At 37.5% G+C, this 14934-nt stretch overlaps 1 protein-coding gene across 1 annotated transcript; it reads right to left on the bottom strand.

Moving 5' to 3' along the window:
• Positions 1 to 5619: 5619 nt before the first annotated feature.
• On the bottom strand, positions 5620 to 7219 carry LOC122075864 (caffeoyl-CoA O-methyltransferase). Its single transcript, XM_042641043.1, has 5 exons — positions 6939 to 7219; positions 6740 to 6819; positions 6507 to 6651; positions 6278 to 6409; positions 5620 to 6190 (listed from the first exon to the last, which is right to left on the bottom strand). The coding sequence occupies exons 1-5, from the start codon at positions 7029 to 7031 to the stop codon at positions 5900 to 5902; spliced, it is 741 nt and encodes a 246-aa protein (XP_042496977.1). The 5' UTR covers positions 7032 to 7219; the 3' UTR covers positions 5620 to 5899.
• Positions 7220 to 14934: the final 7715 nt, after the last annotated feature.

Raw genomic sequence — 14934 nt, 5'->3', positions numbered from 1 at the left:
GATATGGTTCGGTATGTGTTGAATGGTTTGTTTTAAATATTGATACTATACCATACCATGCCGAGAAAAATATCATTTTGTCATTCTGATATTGTACTGAATCTCCTTCAGTATGGTTTTGATATCGGCATTGAATTAACACCCTTAAATCCCCCTATGTCAAAGAGAGAATGAGAGCACCTACATTAGCTTTAAACAGGGCACAACAGACCCAAAAGATAGAATTGCTAAAATGTGGGTGTGTTGGGAACCTAATACATTATTCGATATCATCTTGGGCATTGATGATTTTCCGTTTCTTCTCCATATACCTTCAAAAAACCCATTATTGGTGAAGCCATGGTTATGGGGTCAGCTATACTTGAGTTATTATCTGAAGGACAAAGATGTGGTCTCTTATCTTCAACATGGCTCTATATATTCATCATTGGAGATTTGATTTATCTTGGAGGATATCCTGTATTTATCTTCATATTTTGTTTGTTCCAAAGGAGATTATCAATATTGCTTGCTTCATGCAAGATTTGATTTATCTTGGAGGGCTTAATTCATAACTTGTGACAATTTGACCAAATTCAAATTCATAGTTACAAGAGATGTGCTCAATTCCTACCATGAGCTTCAAACATTAATCTTAATGAAAATTATCTTGTACCACCCTTGTTTTCAAACCTTATATGAGATGCAACTTTATAGTGTCAAAAATATCTAGTGCATACCCTGTTTCAAAAAAATAATGTCTGTTAAATTCATTCTGTTAGCTCACAAGCGTCAATTGATGATGTGGCACCATTGATGTTTTTTAAATGACAAGTGTACCCTTCAATATTTTACTCTATAATGTGAAAAAAACTCACCCCACATGATTGAAAAGAATCTTTCCCCTTCTCCAATTGATTTAGGGATTTCAGGTGAAACCCCCTTCTCCTCCAACGCGAGTTGGGGATTTTAGCCATAAAACCCATTCTCCTTCGATTGATTTAGGGATTTCAGTTCAAACCCTCTTCTTCTACGACACGAATTGGGGATTCTAGCCATAAATCCCCTTCTTCGATCGATTTAGGGATTTCAATTCAAACTCCCTTCTGAAACTTTTTTCCTTTGCATCTCTCGTCCTACTCAGGCAACAATTTGAAAGCGACCATACGTCCGACGCAAGCGACGCTTTGAAGGCGACTTTCAATGGCAACTTGAATCTACAAGGGCTGAAATGGGCAAAGTGAAAGAAGAAAATGAAGTATTGAAGATGAATCTATTAAAAATGATGAAAGAATATCATTCTCTCCGATTGTATCTCACGAACATGGTACAGCAAGAAGAAGCTAAGATATTTGCAGATACAGTCCCTACCAATCAAGAAATTGAAGAACTGGAAATTTCACTTAGCCTTGGAAGGCTTTCAAGTGAACCCCTACGGTTAGTATGATTTCTTTATCTACTAATTTTCTTTGCTTTTGAGATCTTTTTTTTTTTTTTTGGTAAATCAAATTCTGTTCATTAAAACGGGAGGAACTCTTGAACCAGGAGGCTCCTCTAGCTGTCTATTAATCCTGCTAGTGTCGAAGGGTAATTTTTATTTCTAAATTAACGGTGTTAGACTTTAGGGGTACGGTTGATATTTTTGACACTTTAGGGTGGTATCTCATATAAGGTTTGAAAACATGGGTGGTAGAAAATAATTTTCTTAATCTAATAATAATAATAATAATAATTAAAAAAAAAAGCCTACTAGAGAGGGGTTAACCTTCAATAACCCACCCAAAAGATTGGTTAGTGTAGAAACGCAATCCTAAAACGATGCAGAAGATAATGGAAAAACAAGAACAAACAATGCACACAGATTTACGAGGTTCGATAAGATTGTGTACGTTCCCGGTGAGATGAGGTCCTGCTTCACTATTAATGGAGAATAGGGTTACAACGCTTGTCCCTCACACCTCTCAGTATTGCTTGCATTACAGAGAAAGAAACCCTCGTTACAAATATATAGCGAAAAAACCCTAATCCGAAAAGTACACAATTGCCCTTAAATAAAAAATTCGAGCGGGGGGCGCCCCCTACTATGCAGGGGGGCCTCTTGCCCCCCTTGCAACCCCACGGCCGACTAACTGGCTAGTAGGACCGCCATCCTGCCTGTCGAGGTGCTGCACCAGTACTCCCTGGATTAAACTCTGACGGAAAACAAGACATCGTACACCAATAATTAGTTGGCCTGAAATTTTAGTTGTCATCAAGGGAGCCAAGATGCACATGGCAGAGGCGAGCAACGGCAATGGCATTCCATTGCTAAGAAGTTGGACTTCTTTTGTCCCTTGCTCGTCATTGCTACTTGTTAATGATGAAAAGAGGTAGAGAGAGAGAGACACAGAGAGTGCCATTCTCCGTCCATACAATGTTCTACGCTCCCTTTGGTTGACCCTAGGGGTGCCAACCATGGTTTCAAGTATCGGTCTCGTATCGGCTGTATTGGATTGGTATCGGTTAAAATCGATCTCTGACCGATCCGGATTGGTTATCCGCATCATTTCAGGGTAAAATAGTAAAAAAATTAGTATATATATATTTTTTTAATAAAAAGTAAGAGCAAAACCGATCTATTCCACCAAACTAGATTAGTATCGGCCAATATCGATACTGATACCATCCCCCAAATCCTTGGTGTCAACACCTTGTCTGATTCAATGAAATCGACCAAAAAATATCATATCAAACTAAATTGATCTTTGTTGGATTGGTTTTGGATTGGGGTATGATGTGTGGATGCAAATTGGATCTCATAGAACTGACCAATACCCAAATTGAAAACTGAATCAAATGAAACCGATTTAAAAAATATTAAGTTGTGAATAAGTGAATTAATTATCCTTTGATTTTAATATTAGTGGGAAGGTTTTTTGTTGTATAGAAAATTGTTACGAGTCAATGATATGAGGTTATGAATAGAGAAATTGATTTGTAACAATGTTTCCATTGATCTGCTTGTTACTACACAAAGTAAGTTGGATAGTTAAATGAATGATTTGATAATAGGATTTATTAAATGATTTTTTTTAGTAAGAAATTTATTGTGTGATTTCGATATAGTTATCTTCTCACTTATTAGTTATATATTGATTTCAATATTAGTTATCTTTGGATTTGGGTTCTCTCTAACGATTTTCCCTCCAACCTCTCACATGCAGGCCTAGGTAGGATTCCAACAATTATCTTTCCTTCAGAGTGATAAATCTATAACAATTATTTTTCTACAATATCTATCCATTGATTTCAATATTAATTATCTTCACCGTACAATTTATTCCTCTTTATTTCGATTACAATATAAGCACATCAAATCAATTTTCATATTCTTAGTTGTTTACTTGTTTCACTTGGGAGAAGATGATTTAAAGTGTTTCTACCGAATCTTTCTTAACTACGGGTTATGAATGTAACGTTTCATTGTGGTTTAAAAAAGGATGTGAATTTGAAATGGAAACCATCTACATTGAAATCGCGAAACCATTTATTGAATGGTTCGATTTTGGTTTTAATATTGAAACTGTGATCTTGTTTTGGTTTTAAAGTTTATATTGTGGTCAACCGTTTAAATAAATCGTTAAACCAATTACCATATACATAGTGAGTTTAAGTCATTCAATTTTAAGCTTATATATATTCCATAAAAAAATTAAGTTTACTTTAAACAACTATAAAAAAATAAAAAATAAATAAATAATACATATAACAATAAAGAATTCAATTCAATTTTACAATTTACATCCAGTTCACTACAAATTTAAGAGGTAAAGAAGTTATTTGAATAAAAAAATTAGAAAACAATTTATAAATGGTTTTGGTTTTAATATATGAAATTGTTTATTAAATGATTCGATTTTAGTTTTACCTAAAAATTTTTGCACCAAACCGAATCAAACTATCTACATTGGAACCAAACTGATTAACACCCTTACATTCAAGCTTGAAAACAAATAGATCTAAACCCTTATTAATGTGATATTGAAAAACTGAAATAAATTTTAACCGTATGAAACTAAAATCAAAATCAACCAAAGACTAAGGTTCCTTTACAATTTGATTTTGGTCTCACTCACTTAGACTGAAATCGATTCAACTCAATCAAAACTGAACCGAACTGACCGTTTGACATCATTAACTTGCTCCCCCTACCATTCGGCTCCAACAACCCTCACCTTTTATTTTAAATGTGAGAGGAACCATGAGGAATTACATGAAAGAGACTTTTGCAATAAATTTTAGAAAGGGAAATGCCAACCATAGGATATGTATAATCGTTATTGGCAAAATTTGGTTGTCGGCATGGAAATACCCTTTGGACTGGGTTTAGAAAATCTTTCGTGAGTGAAAATGAAATTGTAGAAAAGGAAATGCTAGCCAAAGGGCTTATATTAGTGTGATCTTGGTTATTGATATGAATGTGGATCATTCTTGTACGAGAACCATTCTTATACGATTTAAGTCACATACATGAAATCAATCATCCAGCTTTTTCTTGTATAGATTTCATATGTGGATCAGTCATGTACGAGAACCAGATCCACTCTCTATTAATATTGGTATCAAGAGATCCGTATCACTATTGGCCAATATTAATACCGATGTCAATAATTGAATGGTTTCTCCTTCAATTTTAATTAAAAAAATATTTTACAAACATATTGCCCTTGATAAGAACTGTTCCAGTGATACGGAATTGGCCATCCGATGCTAATATTTTAAACATATGATGCGCTAGTGGAAAAAAAAATCGTCAACCTTGAGATACCGTTTTAGTAAGGCTGTCAACCGATACAGTATTTGGTACGGTTTCATTGGTATGATATGATTTCGGTACATTTTTTATTTAGTATGAATATGATTTTGGTACAATATATTTGCCATTTTTTTTAATCTTTTATGTATAAATAGTCACCATTTCGGTGTTTTGCTATGGTATTCAGTATTGTTTTAGGTATTTCGTTTCAATATTCGATACAATTTCGATATTCAATATTGATTCATTATGTATCAATCGGTTTAGTCTTAAATATCAATACCAAACTGTACCAAGAAACAAAGCATTTTGTCAAATCAAAATCGTACCAAATCTTCTTCAATACTATAATTTGGTATTATTTTGATATTGGTATCAAATTGACACCCTTACGGTAGTTAGACCATCGATATAGAAAAACATTTCGTCCAATGAAAAAATTGAATTTATTATGATGGGGCATTTCACCCCAAAGCTTCAGAAGCCTTTGTTGGCTCATCCGACGCTTGAAAATCTCCCTTTGTATTCAACTTTATGGACATGTTCTTTTCCTCTTTGGTTAAAAGTCTAATTGTGTGGAAAACTTATATCACTCTGAGAAAATAATAATAATCATAAATTATTACGAGAAAACTTATGGTATATTTGCTGATGGAAAATTTATATCTCTCAAATTTACTCACATTGTTGATTTTTACGTTAAAATGAGGGTTCTTTGAGTAAACGGCATAGAGAGACACCTATAAACGACAAAATGGTATCAATCATACTAAGATGACAATGAGGTGATTTCATATGAGAATGAGAGAGATAAACACAAAAGGTGCTAACATCCCCGGTCCAAATTCAAAGAACTTTTTCCAATTTTTATATTTAAAAAATAAAATAAAATAAAATTTGTAACCCATAATCATAAACCTCAAACATTACATTAGAGTATTAGACCTTATACATTGTTGAGGGGAAATAAAGAGAAAAACAACCATGCAAAACTAAAGACACAAGCAAACATCCATACAGCCGTCTTACCTTACCCAACAACCATGAAAATACAACTAAAGAAAAAGGCATGACATTTTCAGTTTCAGAAAAAGGAAATAATTCCCCCTTTGGTGATTCGGGTGATCAGCTGATCCGACGACAGAGGGTGATTCCATCGCCAACAGGGAGTTGGCAGATCTCTATCCTAGGGTCAACCGCAAGGGCTTTGTTGAGCTCCATTACGAAGTCCCTGTAATACCTCACGTACTTACGCAGTGGTGCATCTGGCGGCGCCACCACTGATCCGTTCCAAAGGGTATTATCGTAGCCGATCACACCTCCCACCTTAACCAGCTCTATCAGCCTCTTATGGTAGTTCAAATAGTTATCCTTGTCTGCATCCACGAATATGAAATCGAATGTCCCATGCTTCCCCTGTAAATTTTCATTTTTCTTCCCATATTAATCATCTCCATCGAGAGTCGAGACTGAAGAGAGGGATGGATCGGAAACTTCACTTACCTCCTCAAGTAATTGGTCAAGAACAGGCATAGCAGGGCCTTCTCTGAAATCAATCTTGTGGGCTACACCAGCTTTTTGAATACTCGGCAAACCCAGTTCGAAGTTCTCCCGGTTGACATCCATGGCCAAAATCTGAGATAATAATCAACAAAAAAGGAAAAAAATTCTCATTTTCATAGTCTACCCTTTGTTCAATTATATTTTTTTGTTTTCAATAATTGTAAACTACCTTTCCATCGTCGGGGAGAGCAAGAGCTGTGGCAAGGAGAGAGTAACCAGTATAAACACCTATCTCCATGGTGTTCTTGGCGTTGATGAGTTTGAGGAGTAAGTTCAAGAACTGACCTTCATCTGCAGATGTAGTCATGATGTTCCTGTACGTTTCATTAAGTAAAATCCATGTTAAGACCAACAGAACAGATCTGAATTTCCATTCTCCATTAAAATTGGACTGGAACTCACCATGGATGCTTAGCTGTCACCTCACGGAGCTCTTTCATTGCCTCCGGCTCCCTTGGGTACACACTCGTTTCAAGTATGTACTGCAACACAGGAGAAACAGAGAGAGAGAGAGAGAGAGAGAAAGAGAGATGATATCAGAGAACGGAACAGAGAAATGAAGGAAGAAAAGGATCAATGAGATATGAATTTGAGATTAGACCTGGTAGAGGGCATCGCTTTGGAGAAGACTCTTGTGACCGACCTCCTGATGCCTTCCTGTTTGGGTTTGTTGCTCTTCTCTGTTGGTTGCCATTGCTGCTCTGTTTCTCTGGTTCTCTGTTTCTCTGTTTCTCTCTTTCGCTTGTTAGCAGATGAGGACGCTTAAAGGTTGGTTAAATGTGAAGCGGGGAAGAGGGGGAAGAGGGGTCTTTATTGCAGACTCGGAGTAGAAGTAAAAACAAAGAATCAGATTTGGAGACACGATTGATAGGAGACCAACTCCGGCCAACAAGAGCGCGTTGGTTGGGATAATTTTTTATTTTATTAATTTTTTTTTTTTCTGGTAAGAATAGGATGGGAGTTGGCGAGCCTCTTTCTTTTGGGTGATACATATCCTACTAACATATATAATGAAATAAAGAGTACAAGATTGATAATTTAATTTTGTTTTTTGTTTGTTTTTTTTTTCTAATGAAAAGGGGAAAAAAAAAAATACTAAAATCACGAAAGGATAGAACCACGAAATCTTGTCCGTTATTTCGATTTCATTTCAAATACAAAAAAAAAAAAAATGAACAATTATAGTAATCATTCTTAGAATAGGTTTATTAAATATCATTTTTTCTTTAAATGACATTTTGACATAGAAACTAAAAATTCAATTTTTGATTCAAAACATCATTTTTGAAACTGAATGACTTTCAAACACAAGCTAAGGGTGGTGAAATAATGAGACCAAATTAGATTCACATATGAGAACAATCACACACATTCCTAGTATGTGGATTTAAAATCCATTTTCTATCTCTTCATTTAATTAGATTTTAAATTCACAGGCCAAAGTCATATGAGAACGATCTCTTGTGTGAACCTAATCTGATCTAAGTGAAATAACACCCCAACCTTATAAAATTCACTTTCCTTTGATGTCTGCGTGTCTCACTGGTCCTAAAACTGTTGCAGGGCCGCAAGGATCAGGGAGCCTTATTTTCCCCAAATGGTATAAATCCAACCCGTTTAGAAAAAAAAAAAAAAATATATATATATATATATATATATATGTATATATAAATCCAACCTTGATGGACTTGAATTTCCTGGTTTACCCGGGTCCACTCATTGATGATTGATTGGGCCTTTGCTTTTTCGATCCGAGGGTCAGTTCACATCAAGGAACTTTATATCCACGCAGCACCCGGGGGCCGGGCACGGGTGGGCCGTGTCGCTTTTTCGAGGTGGCCTCTAATTGCATGTTTTGTGGGTCCATTTGTGATGTAATTTGGCAACCAGACGATGCATTGGTGAGGCAAAGACACATGTCACACAAACTCTAAAACGCCTGTCCCGTCAATCGTTGGTGGGTGAGGACCACAATGGTCCAATCCAGTCTCCACCTACTATTTGCCAGCAATTCAACAAGTACATTTCTTCAACCAATAAATAAATAAATAAATAGATAAACTTCTTCAATTCCCTGGGGTTAGGACAAGTAAAATACAATTTACAAGAAAATGAAAATCCCAAATGATTAAGATCAAGCTATGGTTTCCCTTTATAAAATAATATGGACAAAAAATGAAAAGAAAAAATAACATAAAATTGAATTGCAAACATCAGTAGTGGTGGTTAAGGGTGTCAACAGTTGGGTTCAATTGGATTTGATCAGGTCTAATCGATTTCCAATTAGTTAATTGGTCCTTGGAGTTGAGACCATGATCGATTCGGTCAGCTACCAGCCTGTAATCATTATCATATACCAATCGGGCAAAAGTTGGTTTAATCAGTTTGGTTAAACTCATTTTGGACTGATTAATCAACCAATAAACTAAATGAGACTAAATTCCCTTGGCTCTAATTGGTTGCAAAGAATTGAAAGAAAGGGAGGTGAAATTTTAAACTTAAAAAAAAAAAAAAAAAAAAAAAAAAAAAAAAAAAAAAAAAATTATTGTAATCATTATTACCCCCATAAAATTTCGAGTGATTATTATCTACAGTGATGCATTGAGCATCGGATGGCTGAGAGCATCCGAATATGCGTCCCAAGGTCCTTTCGGCCATCTGATACTCACTACATCACTGCACTCACTGCAGAGGATGTTTTTGCTAAAATTTCAATTTACTTTGCATCCAAAACCACTTTCTATAAATTGTAAAATAAAAATTAGGTAAAAAAACCATACCTGCTTGCGTGGCTCTACGTCCAGACACATGGGGCTGGCTGTTAGGGACAGGGGCATCTTTTCACAACCCGCCCCATGTGTCCGAGCATAGAGCCACGCAAGTAAACATGGCTCTTTTTTCCATAAAAATTACATGTAAAATGTCTAGTTATTAAATACGATAAAAAAAAAATAAGTTGTATACACGAGGGGTCAAAAGATAGAGGTTACAAACCAATAAGAAAATGCCATATATATTGTCTACCACGACCCCATCCCCTCTACATGCCATTACCCCATTTAGAATTATGTTAGACCCGATCCCTACTAAGGGTACATAGGTAGCTGGACGATACAAGATACAAGTTTGGTCCCCATCATATATATCATCATATCATACTACTATATAAAGGTACGTACTCACCTTCTGTGGTATACTTTTTCAAAAAGACCAAAAAACCATTGACATCTACCCAAAAAAAATTCCGAATGACCAAAAAACACTGGAAAAAATCTCCAAATGACCAAAAAAACCCTCAAAATGGAAGATGAAACAAATAATAATTATATAATTCTCTCTCCCTAAAAGTGGAGGAGAAAATCGAAGTAAAACTCCATAATTCTCTATAATTAATAATAATAATAATAATAATAACAAATTCAAGACTGTGACCTCGCACAAATCCCGTCGGGCCACCTCAAAATCAAAGCCTTTGACCAAACGATGATTTGGTCCCTAACATCTGTTAGGACGGTTCTAAACTAGTCGACTGGTGATGTTGATAACTCATCTAGTCAGATAATCACGACAACCTCATAGAGGAAAGGTGGTACTGCTACTGTCCCAGGTTAAAGGGTAGTCAGGCCAATACCAGACTCAGACAAATATGGTACAAACTCCTTGATTAAACCAATGCAGAAAAACAGTGTCCTAGACACATGGAATGCCATTGGTAAGATCATTGAAGATTCCAAATCAAAGATCAAAACCAAAGATTCTATTTCAACAGCCAAGATAGAAGATTTCAAATCGAAAGACGAAATCAATCTCAACTTTCGGCGCCAACAGTGCTCTCAAACAGTGCTCCAAATTCAAGTGCACAATACCAAATGAAATATAATTCGGTATTGTTCCAAATGTAATTCGGTATTGTTACAAATGTAATTTAGAATAGTGACAAATGAAATTCAAATGCGCCGCAAACTCAAATGAAATGTAAATGTGTCATCTGTCTATAAAAGGAACACATTCCCTCTTCTCAACTCACTTGTGAGATTTCCCCCAAAATTAGAATTAGAGAGAGAGAAGCTCGCAAGGTTCGCCCCTCTCCAGTTCTTCAAAGTCGAAGCTCCGTCAGTCTTCACCAACAACTCCAAGGTCCGATCGTCCCCTCCAAGTCCGGTCGCCCTCAAAGGTTAGCTTCATCAACCTTCAAAAGCTCCATCAAAGATTCCAACACCCTTCTTCTTCTCAAATCCTCCAACCTAAGCCTACCCAAACCTTGTACTCTGAGATCTCCAAATTATAAGCAAAGTTTATTTTATTTTTCAAATTATTATTATTATTTTACATCTGCATCTGCTTGTTTTCAGTTCTATCTTCAGATCAAAGCCTACAGTCGTGCCTCTTGATTCTGAAATATAAATCCGGTTAAGCAGCTTTTATTATTATGTTCTTATTTTGAGTTCATGGTCTTGCTTCTTTGATCTGCTTATTTTAATTCTGCACGAATTAGTTCTAGGTAATGTATCGCACCTATCCTAGTGATCGTCTCCTTGCTAGATCAGAGTACGGTATTGCACTGGTCTTGTTCTTCTCACCATACAGAACTAGGAGAACCCTATTTCCCTGGATTTTGGTGTAGATCGATCCTGTTACCTGGTATCAGAGCCACGGTGGTGGTGAATTCGGTTTATTTTGTTTTGTAGATCTCTTTTCTTTTGTGTAATCATTTTACTTTTAGCTTCTGACGGAGTATAAGCCTTTGGACTTTTGGGAGGAGTGGCAGAAGAGTGTAAGACCACGTTTGTGCCTAAATTAAGTTGGAAATACCCCTTCAGATGACTAATTCTAGAAGGTTATCCCAAGCTTAAGATTTCTCAAAACATAGGTCGTCTATCCCGCTCCATGTCGATGAGATCGGCAAGTGAGGCAAGCACAAGTTCTAATGTGCTCCATTATGATGAACAAATAACAGATATTGACAAAAGGCTCCAAAAATGGGACATGCCAAAAATTTCACAAAAAGAAGTTTATGAAAAGGACTGGCTTTCCTTCGAAACCATCAAAACCATTGAACAAACTATACACTTCACCCCAGAAATAAAAGAGATTACCCTCTTTGACCTGAGGTCTTTACAAGACTTTACCTCAAACACAAATTCAACTATGTCCATGTTGGCCTCGCCCAAGTTGCCATCAAACCTCTCCATCGTGAAAGTCTTAACACATCCCTTCTGTTAGTCCTTCGTGACCAAAGATTTCTTGAGTTCAATGATTCCCTTCTGGGAGCCATTGAAACAAGCCTCTGCTATGGACCTGTTCATTTCAATATTTACCCAAACATGTCTATAGCCTTAGAGGACCCAAATATTCTTCACTCTTTAAAAATCAACCTCAAAACCCACGGGTATAAGATGATGCATAGGTCTGTTCTCATTTCCATCATCCACGTATCAAGTATAAAGCCATGAAAACTGTCAAACCCCGAGCTTTCAAATGCTCCTCTAAAGGACAAACCCTCTACCTTGAGACTGATTGCCTTCAGGGTCAAATAGTTTACCCAAAATTGGTTCAGTGGAAAGACATCTCTTTCCCTGCTGAATGGCAGCTGCAAACGACTGCTATTCCACCTCAAGTTTCAAACACCAATATCCAGTCCATTTCCCAAAACTCAAATGGATTAGTCACTCTTAGGTTCAATAGACAACCACCTCCTCCCATCTACCAAAATTCCCACAGGTCATGCTCAGATGCTTCGACCTCTTCTGATTCTTTCCATTGGATTCCTCCTCTTAGGACTCCACCCCCAATTTCAAACCTTTCTGAAATACACTCAGGCCAAAATGTTGTTCACGGTACCTATGACATTTCATCCACCCAATCTGAACAGCAACAAACTGACCAAAATCAACCCCAATCTTCGACACCATCCGAGGTAGCTCCACCCCAACGAGACCCAAGTGTCTATATGATTCAAACTAATGAATATCAAATTGACAAACCATTTCTCAGAACCGATTTTGAATCACCTAAAAATAAACAAAAACGTGAATGGTTCTTTAAAACTTTTAATCTTGAACAACAAGGCCAAATTAGGACAGATTAGTATAACTTTATGAAAAACCTTAAAACAAAGGTTTTCTTTTTCACATACTTTGATATTTATGCCCAAGATAACAATATTGACTATCCCTGGTGTCACACCCCGTTCACACAGAATCGGACCGGTGATCGGGTTAACTTCGGTTAACCCAAACCTGCCAGGATCATCTAATACAGTACCCAACCACAGCATACATGCATCTAAAATAAACATTCAAATGTTCAGCAGAAGACTTAATTTACCTGTAAATACCCCCAATATACTTGATACCCAAATTATAGTATATAGATAAATACATGTGGGCCCGCAGGCATGATATTTACACAAAAGAATAACAATTCACGTATCAAGTACACAAAAAGGAGGTCATCAAAAGAATCAAAAAGTGAAACTCTGTACGGCGTCAATACTGCGGTCCCGTAGCACAACCCTCGCACATGCAATCTGTACCGTGCTCATACTCCTCGGGGACCCACCAATCCTCATCGAAAAACTCAACTGTGGGGCCCGACCCTTGATCTTCAGGTTGGTGACCTGTAAAATCCTCTAAAAGAGGTGTGCACATGGGATGAACTCACTAGCTCAGTAAGTAAAAAGAAGGACCACACAATAATCACATCCATATGCACTATATGCTATGCAATTCATTTTAAATCTCATCCACCTAAGCAACATTACTAAGTATTTGGTTTGGTGCTACTACAACCACAGTGCGCTTATGCCCCGGGTACGAGCCGCGAACTCCATCCCGCGATACGCCCATAGGGTTGTCGGAGAAGGCCCACCGTGAGTACTCAGAAAAGTAAAGCATGCCGACTATCGGCTCTCAACATAAAAATAAATGACAGAAAGTAAAGGTGCTGACCCCCAGCAATTTAAAAGCAGTACGATTGGCCCTCTTGAATATACCACTAAGGTTATCAACTGTCCTAATGACCAGTCGAGAGTATATCTAACCGCCACAGTGACCCAACAACCGCGACCATTGCTTCCCCCCAAGGTGATAACCCAACACCTCAACCCCTGTTGGGAAAGGTCGTAGCACAGGAAGATGATAACCCTAAACTGCATGCTCCTATATGACATAGTAAGATTACATAGTGCCACCGCGTCCCATTCCACGGGCCACCAATGCACTCATTTTCAAGTCGACTACGGCATCTAGTCTAACAGTGCATCATGCACAGTGATCCCATCATTCATCACATAAGCACAACAATCATTTAGCATTGAGAATATAAAACACAACACACATGTCATAATCATATGAGGATGACTAAGCTACACATAATTTGTATGATAACATGGCTAGTCTAGATACAATTGAATGATGCCAAACAAACCTCAAAATAAAGTCAAACATCTTCTCCCCACTTACCTATTGTGTACAAAGACTCACACCCGGTACGGATGAGATCTGGCACGAGAAACGTAAATTTTTGTGAACCTATCATAAGTGAAGGGGGTTAGCATTTCACCAATTTGGGGTCAAAACTAACAAGATTCGATAGTTAAATCATAATTAGAATCATAAAAGAAGGTTGCATGTCCGTTTTGGGTCTATTCGGACACAAAAATCATGTTGGGGGTCTCTCGGGTGGGTTGGACAGCTCACCTGTCACGGCCCACCTATCTTCTCAGGTGGGCAGGCCGGCCCACCGGTCTTCTCAGGCGGGGTGTTCGACCAGCCGGTCTTCTCAGGCGGGCCATTCGGCTCGCCAATCCCATCCCACTAGTCCTAGCCGAGGGCCTGCCTTCTCAGACGGGCTGTGCGGCCCACCGGTCCCAGCCCACCTGAGAGGGCGAAAAATTGCCCTCTTCCTTGAAACTTTCCTCAACCTAAGGGAAATCAAATGGAGATTTTCCAATCACATTTTTCACACATCCAAAGTCTTATAAGATGATTCTAACTTAGATCTAAGTTAGATTTAAGGATTGAAAAGTCATCTTACCTTCTTTGCTCAAGAACTCTTTCAAAACCCCAAAATCACTTCTTAGCTCAAGAAATCACTAATGCTTCTCCAATCTTGTAAACACTTCTTCAAATCCTTCAAAATCAACACATATACCATCTACTAAACCTTAGATTCATCATCTCAAGGGGGATTTACAAGACCTCAAGGAACTCTACCCAAATCAAGGGTTTTACTTAGGTTTGGTGAAAGTTTAAGAAACATAGCTTTTGCTCACCTCCAATCGTAGATCTCGTGTTGGGGATCACTTTTCGGTGTCGAAATGGGAAGATCAAACCTTGGCGCCGCTTAAATCCATTTCTTCTTCCTCTTCCTTCCCCTTTCTTCTTCTTCGTTCTCTTTTCTTCTTCCTTTTCTCTCTCCTCTTTACTCTTCTCACCAATCTTTAGTGTAATAATGAGAAAATGAAAAACACAATAAATGCTATTTATACTTTTTTAAAACATCTAGTAACCACATGGGTGGGCCACTCAGGTGGGCGGATACGCCCACCTGTGACCACCCACCTGAGGGCCGAAATTTGGCCAACAAGTGGGATT

This window comes from Macadamia integrifolia, chromosome 4, assembly GCF_013358625.1.
Source record: "Macadamia integrifolia cultivar HAES 741 chromosome 4, SCU_Mint_v3, whole genome shotgun sequence".
Classification (NCBI taxonomy): domain Eukaryota; kingdom Viridiplantae; phylum Streptophyta; class Magnoliopsida; order Proteales; family Proteaceae; genus Macadamia; species Macadamia integrifolia.
Note: the sequence above shows the minus strand (reverse complement) of the source record. Positions and strands in the feature narration are given on the sequence as shown.